The sequence below is a fragment of the Mustelus asterias genome, chromosome 9 (genome assembly GCF_964213995.1).
Source record: "Mustelus asterias chromosome 9, sMusAst1.hap1.1, whole genome shotgun sequence".
In the NCBI taxonomy this organism is placed as follows: Eukaryota; Metazoa; Chordata; class Chondrichthyes; order Carcharhiniformes; family Triakidae; genus Mustelus; species Mustelus asterias.
The window spans coordinates 27,640,660-27,667,956 of record NC_135809.1 but is presented as its reverse complement, the minus strand read 5'-3'; the positions used below and the strand labels follow the sequence as shown (position 1 = coordinate 27,667,956).

The window sequence follows — 27,297 nt, the reverse complement described above, 5'->3', positions numbered from 1 at the left end:
TCCGAAAGCTCATGATACTAAATAAACCTGTTGGACTTTAACCTGGTGTTGTGAGACTACTTACTGTGCCCACCCCAGTCCAAAGCCAGCATGTCCACATCATGACTTATTTTTGAGCAGCCCTTGTTATTTTAATAGAGATAGGCCATGCTGTATCTAGTGAGACTTAATGTTTCTTGTTCAATTTTGGCCAGATATCTAGAGTAAGTACATGGATCTGGATATCGTAATGCAATTCATAAGTGGATAAAGGACCTGGTATTATAGGATAAGCGGATGTAAATTTGCAATGCAAAACAGCCTTTGTTTTAAAATTATTTCTTAAAGTCTGTCATTGATCAATGCTTATTTAAACTTATGTTGCGGACAAGAGAGAGAGGCAACACTTAACCCTGTTTTTTGTTTTAAAAGTAGCCTGTGGCGCTTATTCCAACAACCCTTTGATTGGGCATTAAAGTTTTAAAGTTGCTCACAGCAAACTCTCCGCACTAAATCACAAGTTTAATTTATTCACACATTCAAACCTGAGTGGGGTAGGATGGTAGTGGGGATAATTGCAATTTCACATACAGGCACACAGGAGTATGCAGTAAGGGGATAGAATAGAGGTTGTGTTATAACTATTAATAACAGTAAAAAACACAGAATGGATATCAGCTCACGGGTTTGCCCGAGTCCAGGAAGTCAAAACCCAAAGGAGGGGCGGGAGGGGGGAGGTACTTCATGGAGAAGATCCAGTTCAGGTGTATTCCTGGCTGAAGGCAGGAAGTGCAGAATTCCTTTAAATTGGATGGCGACGCAGTGAGATTATGTTGCTGTTCATAGACGTGATCTGCTCGGCAGGCAGTAGCTAGCAGCTTCCAGATAAACCGTTTTCAAAGAGGGCTTGTTGCAGGCTGCTTGGTCAGCCTGGAGTCCTGCTGTCGGATGTTTGCAGGTTGGAGGTAAATCAGTAGACTGACTGTGCTTAAGTTCTGAACTGTCCATAGAGATGTCAAAATGGTCGCTCGAGTCATGTGACCTCTTTCCACAATGATTTCATAAAGCGATGTTTATCTGGATCTGGCTTTTCTTTTGTGACTTATAATGTCCCACTCATCAGCTGCTGAAAGAGTAATTACCCACATTGGAAACCTGTTCTGTGTAGGTATTATTTTGGTAGACCATCAGACTCTGATAGAGGAGTAAGTTTATAAAGATGTAAATTATGTCCATTTCCTTTCAATAATTCCTTTTTGAAATGTATCTTGACGGTTCCAGGTGTGAGATTCTGTGAGCAACATGGCAGGGCATGCATCTAGTGCAATCCATAAAATGCCTTTGTGGTCACTTTACAATTCCAGACATCAGGTGACTTGTGGCAGCATACTTTGGATCAGCTAATTTCTTTTTTTTTGAAAACAGTTTCTGATTTCTTTCCTGTCTTATTGGCATGTCACTTAACTCTACAATACATTATTCAGTGAGTGCTGTATTGTTAGTGGTGCCATCTTTTAAATGAAACATGATTGAGATCTTGTCTGTTTCTCCACGTAGTAGAAAAAGATCTCATTTATTAGTCAGAGAAGAACTTGAAGTCCTTCTGGCATTTTTACTACTGCCAACCTCTCAAACATTAACAGGACATTAGTTTCTATGTTTGGAAGATATTGCAGTCACATACTGGTTGCTGAATTTACCTACTCGAGAGTCAGTGCACCTCAAATGCAGTTCACAGTATGAAAAGCTTTGTGGAGTTTTAACAATATATGACGGGACTATATAAACACATTCTTAAAAAAAATCTCTCCCTCTACAAAAATGATGATTCTATCCATTTTTCTCCTTGTATTCTGAACCCCTTTACCCATGGGAAATACATTTCTTCAAAACGAAACCTGGCAAAGCAGATAAACTAACTTTGTTACTTTTGGTCTGATTACTGTTGAAATTAGTGAATGACACTGTTTTCGACAGCACCAGTCTTGTGTTTTTTTAAAAATTGTTTGTAGGGGATGCTGCGAAATTCATATTTGTTGACGGCTGCACGAGGAAAGAGCAGCAAGTTGATTGAAGGCTAAATCTGCTGAGAAGTAGCAATATTTTGCATTCCATCAAAGGCCTCCTTCTAGTTTATTGCGGGCGATTAAACAGATTAATCCAATTGATCCCGAAGTTAAATAATGATGCCACTCCTGACTTGTGTTAATTTATACCGATGAATATGCAGCTGCCAATTATGTGAAGAAAATGTCTCATGCCCAAACTCAGATTGAGAAAAAAGATGCCTGTGTTCGGTATGTGCTAGCAAATATCTTATTTTCAAATGTGAAATAGCCTAAGGATAGGAATCAACCTTTAACGTCCAAATTATTACAAAGAAGCTTTCTCAGAGTTCTTCCCTTCTTCCACATGCAGGTTGTCAGGAGAAAACTTGGATTTGTTCAGGTTGGAAATCTCACTAATCATTTTTAATCATGCTCGGCCAGGGACCTCGAGGGGGATTTGCAGCATCAACCTGCACGCTCCCGGTGAAATCCTTGAAACAAGGACTTCTTCAATTGGGTACTGTTTCTGTTTGTCAAGCTGCACTAAGCATTTTGTAAAGGAGCGGGGAACTACTCACCTAGTTGTAATCTGCAGTAAAACCGTCTGCCTAATCCTGGAGAATTCCATGCACCAGTGTGTTGGATTCCTCTTCTGCATTCTTCTAAAAGCGAGGAATGCCCCATAAATTTATTCAAGATGCATTGGCACACAACCTGGGGTACTGTGAAGTAAAATCAAACCAAGGGCAAAATACTGAAGAGTCTGTGATGGTATTTGAATAGGTTGGGACTACCACTGCTGTGTGAGATGTGCCGCATGCTCACCTGCATGCACTTGGCACAATCATTTACAGAGCAAATTGATCAGCCTTCTTTTTCAACTCTGTCAGCAACATTTGCTGTTTCCATTTTTGAATAAAAGAAGTAACTATTGAGTGTCAGCTTGGTTTTGTAGTCGGCAGGTTGATGGGTCAAGCCCTGCTTTAATCATTTGATGATATGTTCGAACTAACGCTTCATAAAGCACTGAGGAAATGCTGCATTTTTTTTCATTCATTTATGGGGTGTGGACGTCACTGGCTAGGCTGGCATTTATTGCCCAATCCTAATTGCCCTTGAGAAGGTGCTGCCTTCTTGAACTGCTGCAGTCCATGTGGCTTGGGTGCACCCTTGATGCTGCTAGGGAGGGAGCTCCAGGGATTTTGACCCAGCGACTGTGATGGAACAGCGATATATTTCAAAGTCAGGATGGTGAGTGGCTTAGAGAGTAACTTCCAGGTCATGGTGTTCCCATGAATCTGCTGTCCTTGTCCTTCCAGGGTTTGGAAGGTTCTGTCAAAGGATCCTTGGTGAGTTTCTGCAGTTCATCTTGTAGATGGGACACACTGCTGCTACTGTGCGTCGGTGGTAGAGGGAGTGGATGCTTGTGCCTGGATGGCTTCTTAAGTGTTGTTGAAGCTGCACTCATCCAGGCAGTGGAGAGTATTCCATCACACTTTGACTTGTGCCTTGTAGAGGTGGTCAGGCTTTGTTGGAAATGCAGTCTTTCCAATAAGATATTAAAACCAAGTTTCTATCTACTTGTTTAGGTGGATACAGATTATTCATTGTCCAGTCGGAAGAAGCATATTTACCCCAGTCGGAAGAAGGGCAGGGTAGTAGTTCTTGCCCTCTGGGCAATAGTTTTCCTAGCATCAAACAAACTGATTCAGGATTCACCACATTGCTGTTTGTAGAACCTTACTGTTTGCAGTTTGGTTGCTGGATTTTCATGTCATGCTATAATGGGGGCGATCTTGATCCCACACTCACCGTCCCCGGGAATGGCGGCGGGGGCTCAAGATTTGGTGATATCTCGGAAGTCGCATTTCTCGCTGGCGAGATCCTGATCCTGAGGGTGTGAACCTGCTTTAAATACATTTTAATTTATTTACATGAAATTACCCCCCGCTCTCCCTCTCCCCGCTATATATTCAAAAATGTTTACAACAGGTTTACCTAGAGGAGAAATGACGGCTCTGATCTGGAGGAAGAGGTTGGGGGGGAGAAATGCTGATTCCAAGTGGGGGTAGGGAGGAGAAAAGCTGGCTCCAATTGGGAATGTGGGGAGAGGGGTGGAGGAGAGGAACTTATCGAGGCCCTTTTCCCCCCACCCTATTCCCATTATCCCACACATCTGCCATGGCTAATCCCCATAACCTACACATCTTGGGACTGTGGGAGGAAATTGGAGCGCCTGGAGGAAACCCATGCAGATATGGGGAGAATGTGCAGACTCTACACAGGCAGTGGCCCAAGCCGGGCATCAAACCCAGGTCCCTGGCACTGTGAAGCAGCAGTGCTAACCACTGTGCCACCGTGCCGCCCTCAGCTCGTTGTTGGATTAAGGAAGCAACTTTGAATAAAATGAACAAGAGATGTGTGACTCTGTAACAGTCAAGCCCAGTGCACCTATTGCAGCAAAGTAACAACAATTTGAAAACATATAGCACCTCTGATGATAAGCTTCTCAAGGTGCCATTCAGTGGAGGCAGATAAGAGAATGAATGTTGACTCATGAATGGAGCTATTAGGAAGAATGTCTGAAATCTGGTTAAATAGATGGTTTTGGGAACGTTTTTAAAGCTGGAGATGTGGGGAGTTTAGGGGGGGGGAGTTCATGGGAGGTTTCTTGTCAGCTGTGACGGCTCTGCCCACAATGATTAGACAGCAGAAGGGGAGAAACTGACAAGGCCTGAATCTGAGGGCTGGAAGATACAGGAGATATGGGTCTCAAGGAGACTAAAGATAAGATGGTGTGAGTCTGTATAAGGATTTGTAGATGCGGATGTGGATATTAAATTCCGTTCTTTGCAGGACAGGATGTCAATGTAGATCTGTGAGGATGACGGATACAATTTGACAGAATTGAGGAGCCAGCTTCGAAGAGACTGGTTCCCCTGGATGATTGGAAGAGAAAGGACTTGCATCAAATCAAGCTCGTAGATGAGAGTTCAGTGTTTTAACCTACTTTGTCACCATTCATTTTCATCAGCTTCTAACCAGATTCTACACGAACCAATGGGCAGGGGCGCAAGGAAGAATGCTGAGGGCACTGCTGGCCCACAGATGTTAAGAATAAAATTACACAAGCAATTGCTGTATTGGCATTTGTGGGTAGGGAGCATTTTAGCAGAATTTAGTTGTCTTTAATGGTGTGGTGAGTGAAATAGTAAAATGAAAATTAGTCCCTTGCTCAAAAGCCCTGTCACCCTTCAGTTTCATGCGAGAGCCATTGAGAACTGACAGACAACTGTTCATTTTTCATCTTGCCTTGCCCTCACAACTGGAGGAGGAAACATAATTAGGGTCACCTACTGCACCAGTTAAGAACCTATTGGTGGATGTGCTATATTGCACACTATATCTGTCTTGCATGTTGTGCCAGGCCCTTTGGAAGCCAAGGTTGATTTTTTTTTTCTAGATCCTCCTGCAAGACTGTGTGGGTCCAAGTGGTTCCTGGTGGCCTCCAAGTTGACACCGATCTGGAGGTATTCTTGATTGGGGTGCTCTCAGGGCTCCCACCACAACTAAAGTTTTCATCTGAGCAGACTATATCCCCCATACAGCCGTTGTACAGTGTGAGGAAGCAATGGACTGAATACTGCAGCTGTTTTTAATCTGTGCAACACAGTGGTGCGTAACTCCATGTGAGTTGCAGCCGTCGAAAGGTCCACGAGATTTTCCAACCAGTATATGTTCAGCTTGAAGAAGTCGCATCTCAGCTATGAGGAATGAGATTTATTGGATAAAGTCTTTGCCATCTGTCGTGCAGTAAGATAGATTTCTGGTTGAGTTAAAATCGGTTTTAAACTGCTGACTTACTTGAATGAGTTTGTAGTTCGAGGGAACTCAGCGATCGTAAATGATAATCTCATGCAGACTTCTGAGAACTGCCATGAATGTCAGCTGTCCGTGGTGTAAATCAGAGGGAAAAACAGTGTTTACTCTTAGTAGCTTTGATGTTCATATTTACTTTGAACACTACGTCATTGTTTTGTCAAATAAGTTCCGACTATTATGTCCGTCTTGCCAGCCTGATGTATTTGCATTGCTCTTCCTCTGCGTCCATGCACATTTTTTCATTGCTTTTGGGTTGCGGGTGGTGAGTGGGGTGCTGTGTGTGACAGGGAAAGGAGCCCCCAATGGCTGGGTGCTGCACCTTCCTGTTGGGGAGCTGGGTTAAATGTGGCCTGCAGTCCTCAGCAGCTCCCCTTCCCATCTTTTTTTCTATTTGTTCATGGGACGTGAGTCTCGCTGCCAGGGCCAGCATTTGTTGCCCATCCCTAATTGCCCTTGAGCTAGGTGGCTTGCTAAGCCCATTTCAGAGGGCATTTTACGAGTCAACCACACTACTGTGGGTCTGGAGTCACATGTAGGCCAGACCAGGTAAGGATGGCAGATTTCCTTCTCTAAAGATGGGTTTTTACAGCAGTTGACAATGGTTTCATGGCCACAATTGTGCTTTTAATTCCAGATTTTTATTGAATTCAAATTTCACCATCTGCCATGGTGGGATTTGAACCCAAGTCCCCAGAGTATTACCTGGGATACTAAATCTCTGGATTACTAGTCCAGTGATAATACCACTAGACCACCTTCTCCCCATTACATCTACTTCCTTGCTCTCATTGCCCATCCCACCCCCATGTAAGATCACAGGATTGGTTAGCCTTATAAGGAATATTAATTAAAGCACACTGGTTTAATTCTTAAACCCTCGACCGTAACACTGCATGAAACATCCAGCTGGGAATATACTGCCTACATGCTGTAGAGTATTAAAGGCTTGAATTTGACTTATGTGAGCCATCTTATATTAACGGGTCCAGAATATTCTAAAATTTACATTAGCAGTCTTCTATTAACTTGCTCGATTCATCAAAGGGAAATACTGAAATCTTGAATCAACTAATTCAATTGGAAGATTTTGGCTATCAAATGGAAAGCCTGGGTTTTTGCTCTCAGGTGGGGAATGCAAAGTCAAGACATTTTACCCCATTCTGCAAACCCAGAGAACATGGCCCAGAATGTCAGATCTTTCGATCTGGGGTGACGAGGTTCTACGGACGACCCCGAATGAGTGTGAAAGCTGCCGGATAGGGAGATGAGTGTCAAAGCTTCAAAAAGAAACAGAGAAACATAAAGACAGCTCTCCAGACCTCTTGCACCCTCTCACACTCACCATGTCCCATCCATGCCAGCCCATGCAACCTCATAACCTCATGCTCCCTACCCACCTCCATGCCCCCTCACCCTCCATGCGAACCCCAATCCGTCTGCCCACCACCATGGCCCCTCATACCCTCCGTGCCAATCTATGGCCCCCACTCATCCTCATGGCCCTTCATAGCCCCAATGCCAACTTAGTAAAAACTCATGTCAACCCATGCCTCCCAGCCACCACCTTTTGCCCTCACACTCACCATGCTAACTTAGCTGGTATCCACCTTGGGAAGATCTCAGAACCCATGCTGAGATTAAATTAAATGAAGTTCCAAGTATCTATTACAGACTTTATTTTTTTAAAATGCTCTCATTCATAAAGACCTGTTTGATATATTTACATTCTTTTAACTACATTGCCCTTTATAACAACAAATATTTCATTGAATTGCATAATCCCCTCTAAAAACAAACATTGGCATTCGTGTGCCCATGACAGAGAATCTATAGCCACTGGGGTGTTGTCAATCAAGCTGCAAAATGGGAGGTATCCTATTGTAATAATGGGTGGTCATGAAATCAGTCATGCAGGACTGATTCAGTAATGGTTGTCCACAGGTACAGAGTGAAATAGCGAGCAATCTTTTTTTAACACTCCAGTTTTTCATAGTTAAAGGGCAGCAGTTTTAAATGTCTTGACAGCTCCCTTTTGACAGTTCACCTTGATACTTTTGATAATTGTTTCTAGCAGCTCCCTTGACAATTCATCCTGACATTTTTGATAGTCGTTTTTGACAGTTCATTGAATCCCTACAGTATCGAAGGAGGCCTTTCAGCCCATCGAGCCTCCACTGACAATAATCCCACCCGGTCCCTATCACCGTAACCCCACGTTTTTACCCTGCTAGTCCTCCTGACAGTAAGGGGCAATTTAGCATGGCCAATCAACCTAACCCACACATCTTTGGAATATGGGAGGAAACCAGAGCACCCAGAGGAAACCCACGCAGACATGGGGAGAACGTGCAGTGCTTACCACTGTGCTGCCCAAATTCCAATGAATTTCGCAGTTCCCATGAGTTTATGCACTTTTTATGCACATTCATACCAAATTTTAGAAATCTCAGAGGACACCCTGCCTCTCCCAACGGGCACCTGAATTCCCCAAAGGGCACCAGATGTTCCCCAAAATTGTCCTGGCAGACATATTTAAAATGTCAGTATTCACGGGGGCGGTGCTGGATGATTGGAGGGTGGCTCATGTTGTTCAGTTGTTTAAAAAAGGGTTCCAAAAGAAATCCGGGAAATTATAGGCCAGTAAGTTTGACGTCGGTGGTGAGCAAGTTATTGGAAGGTGTGATAAGGGATAGGATCTACAAATATTTGGATAGACAGGGACTTATTAGGGAGAGTCAACCAGGAAAGTGGATGAAGGGAAGGCGGTGGATGTTGTCTACCTGGATTTCAGCAAGGCCTTTGACAAGGTCCCTCATGGGAGGTTAGTTAGGAAGGTTCAGTCGCTGGGCATACATGGGGAGGTAGTAAATTGGATTAGACACTGGCTCAATGGAAGAATGATGTGGAGATGCCTCCACCCTAAACACGTTAAAGACGCTATCCCCTACGGACAAGCCCTCCGAATACACAGGATTTGCTCGGATGAGGAGGATCGCAACAGACACCTCCAGACGCTGAAAGATGCCCTCATAAGAACAGGATATGGCGCTCGACTCATCGATCAACAGTTCCGACGCGCCACAGCGAAAAACCGCACCGACCTCCTCAGAAGACAAACACGGGACACGGTGGACAGAGTACCCTTCGTCGTCCAGTACTTCCCCGGAACGGAGAAGCTACGGCATCTCCTCCAGAGCCTTCAACATGTCATTGATGAAGACGAACATCTCGCCAAGGCCATCCCCACACCCCCACTTCTTGCCTTCAAACAACCACGCAACCTCAAACAGACCAACTAGAAAAATGGGCTGAAAAATGGCAAATGGAATTTAACTCCGACAAGTGTGAGATATTGCACTTTGGAAGGACAAACCAAAGTAGAACGTACAGGGTAAATGGTAGGACTCTGAAGAGTGCAGTTGAACAGAGGGACCTGGGAATACAGGTACAGAATTCCTTAAAAGTGATGTCACAGGTGGATAGGGTCGTAAAGAGTGCCTTTGGTGCATTTATAAATCGGAGTATCGAGTATAAAAGTTAGAGTGTTATGGTAAGGTTGTATAAGGCATTGGTGAGGCCAAATTTAGAGTATTGTGTACAATTTTGGTCACCTAGTTACAGGAAGGATGTAAATAAGGTTGAAAGAGTGCAGAGAAGGTTCACAAGGATGTTGCCGGGACTTGAGAAGCTGAGTTACAGAGAGAGATTGAATAGGTTGGGACTTTATTCCCTGGAGCGTAGAAGAATGAGGGGAGATTTGATAGAGGTGTATAAGATTTTGATGGGCATAGATAGAGTGAATGCAAGCAGGCTTTTTCTGCTGAGGCTAGGGGAGAAAAAAATGAGAGGGCATGGGTTAAGGGTGAAAGGAGAAAAGTTTAAAGGGAATATTAGGGGGGGCTTCTTCACGCAGAGAGTGGTGGGAGTGTGGAATGAGCTGCCGGATAAAGTGGTAAATGCGGGGTCACTTTTAACATTTAAGAAAAACTTGGGACGGGTTCATGGATGGGCGGGGTGTGGAGGGATATGGTCCAAGTGCAGGTCAGTGGGACTAGGCAAAAAATGGTTCGGCTCAGACAAGAAGGGCCAAAAGGCCTGTTTCTGAGCTGTAATTTTCTATGTTCTGTGGTCCTGGGAACAGATCCTAAAGGGTACCCAGATTGTCCAAACAATCCTACAAAGTTCTAACCTACTTCTACCAGGCCTAATCTACACGTGTTGGGTGTCGGACAGCTTTCTCGGACAACCAAAATCACGAGTGGAGGCAGCTGCGCGAAACACGGCCCAACTTCATTCCTGACCCTGCGGATGTGGAGGTGCCCTGTTTTCCAGGGGTGGGGGGGGGGGTGGGGGCACATCTGATTTTTAGCTTGTTCGCTATTTTTGGAGGCGCTTTCTGTTGTGACAGTCCAGACCTAAGTGAGCGCCAAGTATTTGGAGATTATTAACTGGCAGAACTAATATGAGGCAACCAAGATAGTCCATGAAGAAGGATGTCACAGTCTTTGTTTAAATTTGGGAATAGAGACAAGATCAGCGCAGTTTGCATTTCATGTAAATGTACAGATGAAAGGCCTACTGCAACACAAACTAATTAGGAAAATATTGTTCTGAACTTACATCAGTAAGTCTTGTCGGAGGACTGACTATGGCACTTATGACAAGCTTGATCTCTAGGTAGACTGCCATTAGGCATTTTCAACCTGAAACTGAGTGCATGTTACTCTGAATGTTCAAGACTTTACGTAATCGGGTTACTGTATAAACTAATGTGGAAAATTGTCTATTTTTTTATTGAAACAATTAGTTATGCACTTTGGTACTGTGCCTGGTAATTTTTCAGAGAAACCCTACAGTGCAGAAAGAGGCCATTCGGCCCATCGAGTCTGCACCAACCACAATCCCACCCAGGCCCAACCCCCATATCCCTTCATATTTTACCCGCTAATCCCTCTCATCTACGCATCCCAGAACACTAAGGGGCAATTTTTTTTTTTAGCATAGCCAATCAACCTAACCCGCACATCTTTGGACTGTGGGAGGAAACCGGAGCACCCGGAGGAAACCCACGCAGACACGAGGAGAATGTGCAAACTCCACACAGACAGTAACCCAAGCCAGGAATTGAACCCAGGTCCCTGGAGCTGTGAAGCAGCAGTGCTAACCACTGTGCTACCGTGCCGTCCGTAACCACTGTGCTACCGTGCCGCCCTAGAGTGCATTAGTATTAGAGTGCAGAGCATTACTAGAGTTTAAAAAGATCTGGAAGTTTGTTGGCTTCTTTCACATTTTTGAGCGATGTCTTACTCTAATAAATTGCCTGGAAGGAATGGCCTGAGAATTATTTTGCCCAATTCTTGGATCATTAGTGCCCCCTTGTGTTGGCAATGAGGTGGTGGAAATTTTAAAGTAAGAAGTTTAACAACACCAGGTTTTAAATCCATTGTGTGAAGTCAGTCTGCAATACATTACCAAATGGGAATAATTGACTCTGAACCGAATGTTGAGATTTTGGATGCAATGTCGTGGTGAGCTGGTAAGACAGAGTGAGAGGTTAAAAATTAGGTTCGCACCCAGTTTCTCGCCTCTCCCAATTATGCTGGCACTGTTTTGCTGGTGAAACCAGCTTCGTGACCAGAAATGGCACAAAGCTGATCTCAATATTAATGACATCATTGAAATATCACTAGTGACTCCCGGGCGCTCTCCTCCGGGGACAGTTGAACGTACCTGCTCGCTTAACGGCCCTCACCGGCGAGAACCACATATGGTCTAGACCAGACGTAATAGCCTCGCCGTGGGTTCGGAGGCCATTGCAGCCCACGGGTAGTCATGGGCAGGGCCACACAGTGCCCATGAGACAATGCCAACCTGGCTGTGCCTGTTTGGCACTGCATACTGGGCACACTGGCAGTGCCAGGGACAGGGCCAAGGGGGCATGGCTTGAGGGGGTTGGGGCTTGAGGGGGGGTGGGGAAATAGCAGGGGGAGGCGGTGGGATCGGAAGCTCCATAGTTTGGGGGGGGTGGAAGGGAAGTGAGGAAATCTGCAGGGATGGTGAGGGGGGTGGTGGGGGAACTCTGCAAGGGTGACGATTGTTTGCACGTTTGTGCATCACTATTTCTGTGGCTCAGCTTGAAAGATTCTCCATCTCACCGTTCTGTACCTTTCTGCACCTGTTCCTCTCACGCACAGGATAAATCAAGAAAGTAAATATAAAGCTGAATATTTTTGAAAAATTATTTTCAGTGGTACAGTGGTTGGCACTGCTGCCTCACAGCGCCAGGGACCCGGGTTCAATTCCGGCCTTGGGTGACTGTGGAGTTTGCACGTTCTCCCCGTTTCTGCGTGGGTTTCCTCCCTGTGCCCCGGTTTCCTCCCACACTCCAAAGATGTGCAGGTTAGGTGGATTAGCCAAGCTAAATTGCCCCTTTGTTTCCCAAGATGTGTAGGTTAGTGGATTAGCCAAGGGATAAGGTGGAGTGGTGGGCCTGGGTAAGATATCTGTCAGAGAGTGGATGCAGATTTGATGGGTTGAATGGCACTGCAAGGATTCTATGATTCTTTGGATATGGGTGATTTGATTTGTTTTCCTCATGAATGGCAGCAGTTGTTTGCTCGGCTGCTTCAGGGGGCAGTTCGGAGTCAGCACAAGCCGGGTTTCATTCCTTCCAGAGAAGGAAATAGTGAACTAATTGGGGTTTTACAACAATCTCCACCGCTTTATGTCTATTGATACTAATTTATTTTTAATTTCCAGGCCTTCTCTTTTCGAAAACTAAATTCAAATTCTCAAACACGATCTAATTAGTCCTTGCCTCTGCTTTAGAAAGCTCAGTGACAGAATCTGCACGCGACCGTACCCAGTAGTTAAACTCTGAGACAAACACTGATTTCTGAAAACTATTCATAATTGTAAATTGCGAGATCATATATTGAAACCTGCAATTCATACATACATATTCTATCGGGTCAGATCGTAAAATTGGATAGAATTGAAATTCAAGACTCTTTATTAGTGCTTTTAAATCCTGTAGAACTGTGCTTTTGCCTTTTGAAGATGAATGTTAATACATCTTTCCCTTCTTTCTTTTGCAGTGAGTATGTTTTTGAATACGTTAACTCCCAAATTCTACGTTGCTCTGACAGGCACATCATCTTTGATCTCCGGGCTTATTCTGGTGAGTCATTATCATCATCATTAATAATATTAATAATAATATGGGCATAAATAAAGGTGGAGGATTGTCCAGTCTGCTGATGATCCTGTCTAACATACTGCACCTTTTTGGTTCTTCCACCCCTTGTAATTTCTTGATTTTTTTCTGTAAGCGTTTTGATACTAATGCTTCTATAGATTCTATTACTAAACACATGTATTTGCCTTCCATTATAGAACATAGAACAGCTACAGCACAAACAGGCCCTTCAGCCCACAAGTTGCGCCGAACATGTCCCTACCGACTAGGCTTACCTATAACCCTCTATCTTACTAACTTCCATGAACTTATCCAAAAGTCTCTTAAAAGACCCTATCGAATCCGCCTCCACCACCACTACCGGCAGCCGATTCCACGCACCCACCACCCTCTGAGTGAAAAACATACCCCTAACATCTCCTCTGTACCTACTCCCCAGCACCCTAAACCTGTGACCTCTTGTGGCAACCATTTCAGCCCTGGGTAAAAGCCTCTGAGAATCCACTCTATCAATACCCCTCAACATCTTATACACCTCTATCAGGTCACCTCTCATCCTTCGCCTCTCCAAGGAGAAAAGACCTAGCTAGCTCTCTCAACCTATCCTCATAAGGCATGCCACCTAATCCAGGCAAGAATAATCAAGAAGGCTCACAGTTTCAGTTATGGGGTGGAATTTTCGGCTCCCGCCAACGGCAGGATTTGGGGTAGGTGGGGCACTTAATTTGGCGTGATTTTCTTAAAAAGTCAGTTTGCCACTGGAGGAGAATTAGTTTGAAATTTTGTTCTCCCGACTTCAATGGCGGGCTAAAGGCAGATCGAATTTCCCGGCGAACAAAGTTGGGAACTCCATTTGCAATCATTAGCGTCTCATGTATGCTAATTAGAAGGTTATCGTGCCAGAATATCCTCCGGATTAAGTTCCCCCCACAGTGAGAATTTAGAATGTTCAGATTTACGAGTGTATATAAATGGCGAGCTTCATCTCTTCCACACTTTGAGGTTATAAGATGTTACTTTTGCCTTCTTGGGGACCTCACACAACTTCACTCAAGTGCTGGTAGCAACAGCAATGCCAAGGCTGGAGAGAGGAGGCATGTGAAGGCTGGAAGGAGGAAGGGGTATGGCGGTAGGATGGAAGGGTGGAGCAGTGGTGGCTGGACACGCGAGGCAGGCTTACTGGGGAAGCGGAGGAGAGTATTCAGGTGGGGGGTGGAATGGTGGTGTTCTGGGGTGAACTCAGGATACCAGTGATAGGAGGTACAGTTACAGATAGAGGGGGGAGTGGGGTGGGGTGGGGTGGCAAGTCCAGGGTGGGAGTGGTAAGTGAAGGTGTTATCGGGAGGGTCACAAGGGGGCTAGATAGATGGCTTGGATACTGGGAGGGAGCAGGGTGGGCATGACAACAGTAACGTGTGTCGATTCTGAGGGAATGAAAGGCAAATGGAGATAGATTGTGATAGGGTCCAGGGTAATGGGAGGAGGTTCAAGGGTGACAGAAAGGAGAGAAATAGTGATATTGGGTGGTCTATGGTGATGGGAAGAAGTTGATAGGTGACAGGTGATGTCACCTGATGTCACCTAGAAGGTGATGTAGTGAGTTTGAAAGGTGAAGAGCACCATTTTTCCATTCTGACCTTGAGCACACAGTTATTTAGTCAGTGAGATCTCACGAGGTGGGGGGAGGATCTTTTTGGGTGGGTTCACAGTCAGCACAAGTGGCCAACAAAAGAGAAACCCTAATAATTAAGACAACTGGATGTTGTTCACGCACAGTTGTGTTCTCACACTTTGCAGCAGATTTATTCCCGACTCATGACATCAAGATCCCAGCAAAGTCTGGAGCTGCTGTTCATTCTGCATTCGGAGGCAGGGAATTGGATACCTCCGAAAGAAGCTGCTGGATGGCAGCCATCTCGTGACTCCACATCTCCATCCTCCTGGATGAATGGTTTTGGCTGACTCATGCAGTTTGTCTTTCTTTCCTGCCAGCGCAATGGTCTCTCAATAGAGTCTCAAAGGTAGTGGAGATGAGCAGAATAGTGTTGGAGTGAAGCTTCTTGCACTTGGCTCTCATCATCCTGGTCACAGAGCAATGTCTCCACATGCAGATGTGCATGAGCGGAAGGAACACTCATCTCTGGTCTTCCAGAATGTCCTTTACCTGGAAGGAATGGGATGGGTTTGCCGTGTCTAGATGGAGGCCAGGCGCAAGGCTTAGCACTGACCTGCTGGCTTTGAGATGGAGGGAAACCTGTAAAGGTCATGCTAACCAAATGTATTAGTTCAATCTGTTCACACATCTACTGAAACATTGATGATACAGGCTGCAGGCAACCTACCTTGGTAATGGTTCCATCCAGAAGAGGAGAGGAGGGCTCGTCGCTGGTTGGCACAAGGCCAAGAGGAGCAAGGGCCTGAGCAAGAAGAGGCAGCGGAGTTTCTGTAGAGTTAAAAGGCTAGCGGACCTGCATCTCTGCACTGGCGAGCATTGGTGCAACTGCTGGTAGTGCTCTTATCTAGAAATGAGCGGAAGGCATTGCAGGAGTGCCCTTGTATTTCCTGGGATGTGGTTGCACACATCTGCTGGCTTCTCAGTGTGAGCTACAGCCGTAAGAACTCTGGAGGAGTAATGCAGAGCTCCTGGCCTGCAATGAGTGAACGCCTGTCTGGGTGTCTTTTGAAAATGGCGTCAGGACTTTTGATCCCATGAGGCGACAGTGGGGCGACCGACTTCCTGCCACCCGCCATGAGATTTGCTGCTCTTCACGCAGCTGCATAATTAATGGGCTGATCGGAAGATCGTGTGTGTTCTGTCGTGCCGTTGCCCAGCAGGAATCACACCAACTTACCCGCCCGCCACCGGACTTGGTGTCCAGAATGGAAAATTCCACCCACAGCATACCTACTGCTGAAATTCGAAAGGTTCCTAAATGGGTTTCTTGGAACTGCTTCTTGACTGGAACTGCAAGGTCCCTGGATTCAAGCTGAATGCTTTCTTTATCAATTGCATAGAAATGAAAACTTGCCTTTATGCAACACCTGTCATTACCGTGGGACATTTCAAAACACTGTACAGCCAATGAAATACTTTTGAAATGTAGTGATGGTGAAACATTACAATGTAGAAATTGCAGCAGCAAATTTGCACACAGCAAGCCCCAAAACGGGGCGGCACGGTAGCACAGTGGTTAGCACTGCTGCCTCACAGCGCCAGGGACCCGGGTTCGATTCTCGGCTTGGGTCACTGTCTGTGTGGAGTTTGTACGTTCTCCCCGTATCTGCTCCGGTTTCCTCCCACAGTCTGAAAGACGTGTTGGTTAGGTGCATTGACCTGAACAGGCGCCAGAGTGTGGCGACTCGGGGAGTTTCACAGTAACTTCATTGCAATGTTAATGTAAGCCTTATTGTGACTAATAAATAAACTTTAACTTTAACAAACAATAATGTGCTGATGATTGGATCAGCCATTTCAGTGGTTTTGATTGAGGGATAGGTATTGGCCAGGACAACACGGATAGCTCCCCCCAGCTCATCTTCACAATCGTGCCATGGAATTTGTTACCAGAGAAAGCGGACTGGGCTTTGTTTTTAACATTTCGCTCAAAAGACTGCATCTCCAGCAGTGCAGCACTCCCTCAGTGCCGCACTGGATTGTCAGCCTACATTTCTGTCCTCGAGTCTCTGGAGTGGGACTTGAGCTGACAACTTTCTGATTCAGATGGTGAGCGTATTATAAGCTGAGCTGCAGCTGGCAATTGTGAGTTTTGGGTGTTTGCATTTGTGCCACAGGATGGGCCCCTCTCCCTTTTTCAAGGAACTAAATATCTTTAGGATGTTGAATAATTAGAAGCGGAGGAGACACAGCAGTGGAGAGCACTCCGTTCTTTTAATGTAGTTCACAGAAGAATTATGCATACAGTGTATTTACTGGCACATTATTGCATTTACTGTACTCCTTTACACATCTGCTGCTGATTTCACATCACTCCATCCTTAGCTTATTGAAACATGATGTAATATTTTGATGCATTTCCAAACAATGCAGCAGTTCATCTGAGATCATACTGTCTGTTCGGCAGAAATTGAGGTCAGCCTTTAATGGATTTTGAAGCCTTTTATCCAGACTGAAGCTGAGCCTCGTGAAGGTTGTGTTATATCGTTGAACATCCTCGTTAACATCTATCAATCTAAGGGAACATGAGCACGAATGCCAGAGATATATGCTTATGTTGCTGCACAAGTCCAGTCTTGCTGTAATCAGCAACATTCAATGTTTTTGGAGCCATTCTGCAGATCGTATAGTAACCTGCTTATTCATTATTACTCATTTGTCAGGGGCGGCATAGTGGCGCAGTGGTTCGCACTGCTGCCTCGCAGCGCCAGGGACCCGGATTCAATTCCCGGCTTGGGTCACTGTCTGTGCGGAGTCTGTACGTAGTCTCTATGTCTGCGGGGGTTTCCTCCGGGTGCTCCGGTTTCCTCCCACAGTCCAAAGATGTGCAGGTTAGGTGCATTGGCCATGGTAAATTCTCTCTCAGTGTACCCGAACAGGTGCTGGAATGTAGTGACTAGGGGATTTCACACTAACTTCGTCGCAGTGTTAATGTAAACCTACTTGTGACTAATAAATAAACTTTACTCTGTGACTAATAAATAAACTTTAACTTTTCGTAATTCTTCACACAGTTCAAACACTTGTCTCATTGCTTTTTCTGGAGTTTGGCATTGACTTTATTGTCATCCCCTCCTCTGCTGCGGCATTGTTAGCTGCCTGGTGTGATGGTTTGCTTGTACTAGTCATTCGCTAACTTGTCATAGTCTAGTTCCCCTGCATTGAAAGAACAGTGTTTATGGTCAGGTGGCAGCTGTTATGTTGAGCTGTATTCAGCTGCTGCTTCACTCCTGTTTAAATTCTCATTGAGAGAAAAAGTGCTGGAAATATTCATCCGTGCAGATCGAAACAGAGTTAATTCGGACTTTCCGCTCCCGTTTTTGGGGGACCAGGAACGGGGGGCGGGGTGGGGAATAGCACAGGAATCCCAAAATAACTTTTACGCTGGAATAATTTCCTCAATTGAACATCTCCGTTCCCCGCCAGTGGCATAACGGGAATCCTGACTTTAAAATTTGGGCTGCTCATTTGCATATATTTACATATCATTATCAGACCTTCACACCTGATAGCCCCTCGCCTCAACATTAAATTGTCTGGTCACATCGACATGAATCATGATAGGTTCCCCCATGACCTGCACCTGGCGAGCAGATCGCACCCAGGAGGCGGACAGGTGATATCAGCTCCATGGCCGGAGAGAGCCATATCCGGGAAGTACCTTGGCACTATCTGGGAAGTGTGAAGGGGCAGTTTCAGGGGGAATTCCATGGTGAATAGTGTTTCCATTTCTATTATTTTTTTAATCAAAGTGCCCTTGCAAACTTACTATGAAATCATGAGACCCGTCCGTTCACATTTTGTTTGGCAACATATTTCAAAATACGGCGGGAAAACCTGGCAGTGCTACTGGCAAGCTACTCGCTTTTCCCACCCAATGGGCGGAGTTTTACAAGAAAAAAAGTGTCCAGCTAGCGTGAAAATGGGAGAGTTGCAGATCCGTTTTTTGGGTGAGTTTTTATTCCCAATCCTATGCACATGGTGCTTGAAAAAATGGGCTAGACTGTTTTTAGCTACTGGAGACAGTGGGCGGGGCTTAACTCACCAGCCAGCTTGATCCACCAGCAGAGGGAAAGGAAATTGCACATGAATCTTTTCAATATAAATACTTTTCCAAGTGATTTTGAAATGTCTGTTTTATTGCAGGATCACATTGTGTTCTGAAATCCAGTGATATGGTCGCAATGTGAACAGCCCCTCTTCTGGTAACACCCTGGATTGTTTACGTAGGGTGGAAGTTTGGTGTTTACTATTGGGTGTATTCAACACATTATGGCATGGCAGCAAAATTCTCCCCCTCACGTTTCACACACACTCTCACAAACTGAAAAGAGATGTACTAAACGTAGATGGTACTGCTTGAATATTTTAAAATAATCCTTCCTCCTTTCATCTCTTATCAGGTGTTTTTGCATAGCTAGAATTTATACAGATGTTCTCCCAATCATCTGCTTTAACTTGGGCAGAAGTCCTTGGGAAGCTGCATAAACCACCATTCACACTGTTCCTTCAGGGTTTCTGCTGAGGTTGCACGAATAAATTGAGAGGGCCCCCCATTGAAATTCTACCCCAATGCCTCTGTTGATGTGCCATTACTTATTTAAGCTAGACTGTTTCTAGGTACTGGAGGCAGTGGGTGGGGCGTAACTCTCCAGCCAGCTTGATCAACCAACAGAGGGAGCTACTTTGCATGTGCAGACCTCTGTGGCTGCACATGCGCAATTCCAACAGCAGAGGCCTGATGGAGAGAGAGAGAGAGAGAGAGTTGTCAGGCCTCTGCTGTTGCAGCCAGCCTGAACTCAGCCCTCCTCTCACCCCCCTGCAATCACGGGGGCCCGTGGGCAATCATGGGGACCCGCGGCCCAATCGCAAGCCCCACCGCCTGAAAATATAGCCCCCGTCGGCCCCACCTGATGCCCAGACCGATCGCACCCCGCATACCCCGACCAATCGCAGGGAAAGTGCACAGTGAGCCCTCCCTCCCTCCCTGATTGGGCCGTCCCGGCCTGGCAAGGCCACCAATAGGCTGCGCCTCTCCCATCGAGACCACAAAGGCAAGTGAGGCCAGACGATTGAGCGCCGGGCTCACTAAACAGATGTAAATGATCATTTAAATAAATTTAAATAATAATATATTCAGCCTCTTGCCGGAAATGGGCGAGAGGCTGACCGCGCTGGAAATCTGGTGCTGATAAGATCACGAGAGCCAAGAAATAGGGTGCGATCCTGATTTCTCAGCTCTCCTGCGATTTTACTGGCTTGCTCTGCCCATTGATGGGTGAGTGAGCTGTTAAAATTGTGGCCAATATTTCAAATCATATATGACTCCCATTCAAAAGAAAAAAAGTTCTGAATGAATCATGTTTGACTTGAAACATGAACTACTTCTCTCTCCACAGATGCTGCCAGACCTGCTGAGTATTTCCGACATTTCCAGATTTCCAGCTTGCACAGATTTTCCCTTTTGAGTTCTCATTGAGTTTGTCTAGTTGGTCTGCGATGTACTCATTTGTTTGAATGGGTTGTAGGATTTGGGCTGGAATGTGAAGGTATGGCATTCTTCATAGAATCTCTACCGTGCAAAAAGAGGCCATTCGATCCATCTAGTGTGCACCAACTCACCCAGCCCCCCCCACCCCATAATCCTATCCCTGTAACCCCATGTAATTACCCCACTAATCTTCCTAACTTACACATCTTGGGACATGAAGGGGCAATTCTAGCCTGGCCAATCAACCTAACCTGCACATCTTTGAACTGTGAGAGGAAACCGGAGCACCTGGAGGAAACCCACGCAGACATGGCAAGAATGTGCAAACTCCACGCAGACAATCACCTAAGGCCGGAATTGAGCCCAGGTTTCTGGAGCTTTGAGGCAGCAGTGCTGACCACTGTGCCACCATGCTGCCATGCTTGTGCTTGTTTTTTCTATTAATTTGGAATCGATCTGCACGAAGATAACTTGAGCCTTTTGGTTTTAAGAGCTTTGCTTTTATTTTGTAGAGTGATCAGCCACCTCTTCACTAAGCTTGTATCTATCTCACTGCACCGAATGTGCGGTGAGCAAGACTTAAGTTTGCGCCAAGTGTTTTTTTTTATTTAATATTTTTGAATTTAAAGACATTTGTTGGGACAGGTGATTGGTTAAGCTCACTGTACATGCCTCTGTATTCAGAGATCATAAGGTGAGCTGACAAGGCAGTAATGCATGAGAAATGGAGCATGTCACATTTATCAGTAATGAGACGAAAACTTCATATCCATAAGCGATGGATCAAAGATAATAAGGTGCCACCTGATAGGCTTCATAACTTGTGTTCTCAGCTCTGCATGTCATATGGATGGTGCTGTGAGTTCTTTCCTGTAGATAATTTACCACTTACCACCCTCAATGACCTTTGATAAATGAAGGATCTGTCAGGAAATTGCACATGAATCTTTTCAATACAAATGCTTTTCCAAGTGATTTTGAAATGTCTGTTTTATTGCAGGACCACATTGTGTTCTGAAATCCAATAACATGCTCGCAATGTGAACAGCCCCTGCTCTGGCCACACTCTGGGCAGCACAGTAGCACAGTGGTTAGCACTGCTGCTTCACAGCGCCAGGGACCCGGGTTCGATTCCCGCTTGGGTCACTGTCTGTGTGGAGTTTGCACGTTCTCCCCCTGTCTGCGTGGGTTTCCTCCGGGCACTCCAGTTTCCTCCCACAGTCTGAAAGACGTGCTGGTGAGGTGCATTGACCCCAACAGGCGCCAGAGTGTGGCGACTAGGGGATTTTCACAGTAACTTAATTGCGGTGTTAATGTAAGCCTTAATTGTGACTAATAAATAAACTTTACTTTACTTTTAATTATGGAGGATGGAAGTTTGGTGTTTACTATTGGGTGTATCCAACACATTGTGGCATGGCAGTAAAGTTTGTCCCCTCACATTTCACACACGTGTGTGTGCATGTGCACACTCTCACAAACTGAAAAGAGATGTATTAAACATAGATGAGTATTTTTAAACAATCCTTCCTCCTTTCATCCCTTATCAAGTGTTTAAAAATGCAACGGTAAGTCCATGGCTAGGATTTATATAGTTGTTCTTCCAGTCATCTGCTCTAACTGGGGCAGAAATCCCTGGGAAGCTGCATAAGCCACCATCTACACTGTTCCTCCAGGGTTTCTGCTGAGGTTGCACTCGGCAATTGTGAGGACCCCCATTGAAATTCTACCCCATTGCTTCTGTTGGTGTGCCATTACTTATATATGAACGCTCATGCCTCAAGGATGCTGATTTCGGCAGAAGAAAACATAAGACGTTTCTAAGGACATTTTTATTTGATGGAGTATTAGAATTCTCATTTTGACCATTATCCACCAGTAGGCAAGAGCAGACTTGCATTATATAGCATCTTTCATGACTCAGAACTTTATAGCCGGTTACATTGATTTGGAATCTAGTCTCTATTGGAGTGCAGGAGTCAATTTGTGCATCAGTGTAGGATTCACAAGCATCAGTGAGATCAATGACCAGATACTTAGGGCAGGTGTCCATTACAGAAGCAATCTTAAAGGTTATGCCAGATTTTCAGGTTTAATCACTATATTGAATTTTATTTCTTTTTGATCCACAGATATTTGAATGGTGGTATTTTCGAAAGTATGGGACATCGTTTATTGAGCAAGTTTCAGTCAGCCACTTAAGACCATTGCTTGGTGGAGTGGACAACACTGCCCCCAGCAACTCCACCTCCAATAACGGAGATACCGATTCCAACAGACAAAGTGTATCAGGTAACCACAGCATGACCATTCCTTGAGAATATTCCTAATTTAATTTTAAAATGCTGTGGGCACTTTCAGTATCACCTAACTTTCCTGGTTAAGATGTTTTTTTCCCCCATTAAAAGACCTATTTGCTATCAGTAATGCTATCCTGCATTACTAATAGCAAACAGGACCATATTTGAGGTCAAAACATGCATTGATGTAAAATTTGAACATGAAGCTCCATCTTCTCCACCAATCAAGGCTTCTTTTTCAGGCAATTCTTCCCCAGAGTTTCCTTCAACAGGTTTATTTGAAATCACGAGCTTTCGGAGCGCTGCTCCTTCATCAAGTGACTCACCTGATGAAGGAGCAGCGCTCCAAAAGCTTGTGATACCAAATAAACCTGTGGACTTTAACCTGGTGTTGTGAGACTTCTTACTGTGCCCACCCCAGTCCAGCGCCGGCATCTCCACATCAGAGTTTCCTTCCTCAGCATCTTCCTGCTTTTAAAAGTCTCCTTGACGTGCTTCTCTTTGCCATTATCTTTAGCCTCCTCCCCAAAACATTTTTCCTGTCTTTTCCTTAGGGACTACTATTTGCCCACCATCCTGTGAAACTCCGAGATAGTCCCTTACACGTGGGAAAGCATTATAGAAATATATATTGTTGGACTGGGGTGAAGTAATGTTCAGAGAGAATTAACAGGCAGCCAAGCGAATCATAAATGTCCTAATTTTCTGTCCGGAAAGTCATTTAGTGAACAAATACTGGAAGAGTATTGTCCTGTAGAGTATTATCTACAGGGTATGTCTTTTTTTCATTCTTTCATGGGAATTTGCTGGCAAGACCAGCATTTGTTGCCCATCTCTAATTGCCCCACTGTTCCAGAGGGCAGCTAAGAGAAAACCACATTGCTGTGAGTCCGGATTCACACGTGGACCAGAGTGGGGTGAGAATGGCAGATTTCCTTCCCGGAAGGACATTAGTGAACCAGGTGGGTTTTTCCGACAATCGATAGTTTCACGGTCGCTATTCCTGAGGCTAGCTTTCAATTCCACCAGCTGCCATGGTGGGATTTGAACCCACATCCCCAGGTCATTAATGTGGGCCTCTGGATTACTCGTCCAACGACATTACCACGACACCAATGTCTTCCTATGTTTAATATATTTGAAATTAACACCAGGAAGTTTATACTTCGGCTCCATTTAGCAATTAAGATAACACAGCAGACTGCCTCCCAAACTATTTTGAGAAATCTACAAAATGCCTGTTTTGTCACAAGAGGATTGTGAAAGAGAAATGTTAATGTAGGTGCCCTGTCAACGCTAGTGGTGTATCTGATATATTATTTACTTTGCAGGATAAACCTGCCTAATCGATTAAATATAGTTATCTTTCACAGGCCAATGCTGTTTAATGAAAAGTTCATGCTTCTAGACAGTTCTGTAGCTGTTGCAGATTCCTATTGGAAGTGTAATTTTACCTGATGTCCTTGATAAACAGTGCACTGACGTTTAGCTTTTGGGACCTCTCCTTCTGAGGTACAACACGAGCAGACTCTTTCTGTTTAATTTGGGATTTTGAAAGCTAGGCTTATTGTTCCACTGCAACTTAATTCAACAGTCAATTTAACAGGCTTTTGTAAGCACTCTTGTGACGGGAGTGAGGTCAGCTAAAATGCCCTGATCCAGGGGGCTTTGTTAGACTGATCCGGGGGAAGCCGGGGGCTTTGTCGGCTACTTCAGCGATGATTTGCATATTGATCAGTTTTAATCTTTTAAATCCAGATTTGTTTGCAATTGGAGTCAAGGAAAAGATTTGGACTCAAGTTATAACGGTTAAGTGATTGAGATGAAGATTATATGTGGCTGTTTCAGTGCCTTGGGTGCTTGTATTAAACAGTAACTGAACTGTGAGGCTTGGATACTGAAGATACCAGCTGAATAACTACTTCTGATGTGTCAGCGATGCATGTGATCTGAAGCACAGTGAATGTGCACAATAGAAAATTAGTTTTTCTGTGCTTTAATTGTTAAGAGATTATCCCTGAAGGAGTTCAATTGGTTTTGATGATAAGGGTGGTGATTATGAGATTGTAAAAAGCCATTTTTCTCGGGTAACTGTAGTCAACTCAGCATAGAAAGAGTCAGCAGCTGCGTTTTATGTCTTGCAGCTCTCGAATCAGCATTGAACGTTCCTTTCTTCTCACTCCTTCTCTGTCCGCACACTCTTTTCAGATGGGAGGGTGTTGGAAATGGGTGTGCGTTCTCCCCGTGTGTAAACTATGATCAATATTGTTCATTCTCCATTCTGCATAGAGTGAAATGGATAAGAATCTTTCAGGAGGTCCTCAAAAATGGCCTTTACTTGGCTTTGGTTTGTTAGTCATTGGACATTGATCAGGAAAGGGAATGTGCCATCCACATGGACCTAGAAAGCAACAAACCATATATTCGGGGGGGGAAAAATTCCTAGAATCATAAATGATTAAATTGGACAAAGAGATGAATTTCCATTGAGATTCTCCGACTCATTTGCTGGAATCTCATCAGAAGAGTGGATGATGTCTCCGAGAAATTGCGGAATGGTGTTTACATAATTTTCCAGGAAAAGTGGACAAGTGAGAGATTCTCCATGGAAATTCACCTCTTAATTTATCACCTAATGACAATGGGAGCTTAAAACTAGAGCTGGAGTTCTCTCATGCCCCGCTAGCAGGTTCACTGGTGGGCGGGGGAGAATTCGATAGGGAGCCAAAAAATTGGTTTTACGCTGGTGTGAATTTACAGTGGGATCTTCCGATGCGGCTCAGGGAATCCTACTGGAATCATAGAATCATACAGTGCCGAAGAGGCCCTTCGGCCCATCGAGTCTGTACCGACACATTAGAAACACCTGACCTCCCACCTAATCCCATCTGCCACTTGGCCCATAGCCCTGAGGCCGGAGTGAAACTGATTTGCATCCTGCTGATGGGGTATTGATGCAGGCTGGACCAGAAACCTCCCCCCACGTCCAATTCTCCGTTACACCAGCAGGAAAATAAGCTGGTCCTGAACATGTCTGGAACAATGTGGTGTGGAGAAGTCGGCATGTAGCTGAAGGAGGCTGGGAGCTGTCTCAGGATTTCAGGATGGAGGCCGCCAGCGACTCCGGAGCACCCCAGCAGTGGGTGGGGGAGCATCTATCAGATGGATCTTCTCGCTTCAGTATCTTTGAGGAGGTCCCACTACCAGCCTCACTCCAGGGGGTCCATCTTCTATCTTCAATGGTGATTCAGTGATGTAGGGCATCTTTACAAACATGGCACCCGGGTGTTATGCCAGGACACATGCCATCAGGCCTGCCCCACCACAAAAGGTGGCACAAAAACACCAAATGCATAATTAATGATGTCGGGGACAAAACTAATGGTGTGGTTTCATGTTGGCCTCCACTGGAAACAGTCCCTACCCTGCCACAGGACTTGATCCCAGATAGGAGAATTTTGCCCTAGATGTCATAATTCAGTTTCTCCCAATAGATTTAACTACTGTCCAAGCAAAGGTAGTTTTTAAAGGTAGAACTAGTCTCCTATTAACCAGAACCTGCAATGTTATGCCATGAATTGGATGCAGTGCACCAGAGACCACGGGCAGGATTTTACTGCCTCGCTTGTCCCGCAACCGTAAAATCCCACCCAAGGTCAACGGACTTTTCCATTGTCCGCCCCTTGCCCGCTCTGATTCCCATGGCTGACGGGGCCATGTGTGATGATCACTACATTTATTAGTGTGTATTCCAAATGCCAGTGCATACATTGATAGACCGTTGCATTCAGGTTAAATCAATAGTCAGATTTATTTTACAGGATAATTGTGCTGATGCAGTAAAACGCGGCAAGTTAGTGATGTGCAATTACTTAGGAAACAAAACAAATCCATTCAGAAATGTAACATCTTCCACATAGTATTTATTATACTGCTTGATCGTATGCAAGACATTTAGAGGAAGCAATCTTCAGTAGACTTCTTCAGTGATGTGAGTTGAGACAGTACTGCCCAATGCATTGAGTCCGCCGTTTGAGATTGATTATATTAAGATGGAAGTGAAAATGTAAAGAAAGACCTGCACTAAATCACAGCCCAGAGGCCTGTAAACAAAGAGCTGCCAATCAATCAAGTTCAAACACATAGGCCTGAATTTCTACTCCCGGGTTGGGGAGCACAGATTTGGATAATTCCCAGCTCAGGAAAAAGTGTCCCAACAGTTCCAATTTTCACTCCGAGGTGGTTGGGCACAGGTGAAAATGGGAGTTGTGGTGGACGACCCTGGAAAGAGTTTAGAGGCTGTCAAGTGTGGAGCCAGGGTGAGTGGAAGATCTGCCTTGGTGCTCTGGCACTTTGTCAACGATATTAAAAAGGAATAAAATTAAACACAGTCCTCACCCCGCCCACACAATACCTTTGCCCCATCCATGATTTTCATTCTCTCCATGGCCTCTCATACCCTCCATGCCAACTTATGCCCTCCACCCATCACCCACGGCCACTCATACTCTCCATGCTAATCTCTGCCCACCCCTTCCTGGCCACTAAAACCCGCCCGTATCCCTGCATTTTAAGGATGGGCAATATATGCTGGCCTAGTCAGTGATGCTCACCTCCTGTGAAAGAGTACAAAAAAAGCAATATCTGGATTGCAAAATTCTCATCCTTGTTTTCAAATTCCTCCATGGTCTTGCCCCTCCCTATCTCTGTAATCTCCTCCATCC

General features: G+C 45.0%; 1 protein-coding gene across 9 annotated transcripts in view; it reads left to right on the top strand.

Moving 5' to 3' along the window:
- Window positions 1-27,297, top strand: part of LOC144498566 (suppressor of tumorigenicity 7 protein homolog) — a 179,041-nt gene that overhangs the window by 101,492 nt on the left and 50,252 nt on the right. For 8 of the 9 annotated variants that reach the window (XM_078219866.1, XM_078219872.1, XM_078219867.1 and 5 more), the window contains exons 2-3: window positions 13,007-13,089; window positions 22,406-22,565. In XM_078219866.1, the coding sequence (XP_078075992.1) occupies window positions 13,007-13,089; window positions 22,406-22,565 (243 nt within the window). Of the gene's footprint in view, window positions 1-5,742; window positions 5,841-13,006; window positions 13,090-22,405; window positions 22,566-27,297 lie in introns of those variants that run through there. The other variant, XM_078219875.1, reaches the window with a different exon arrangement.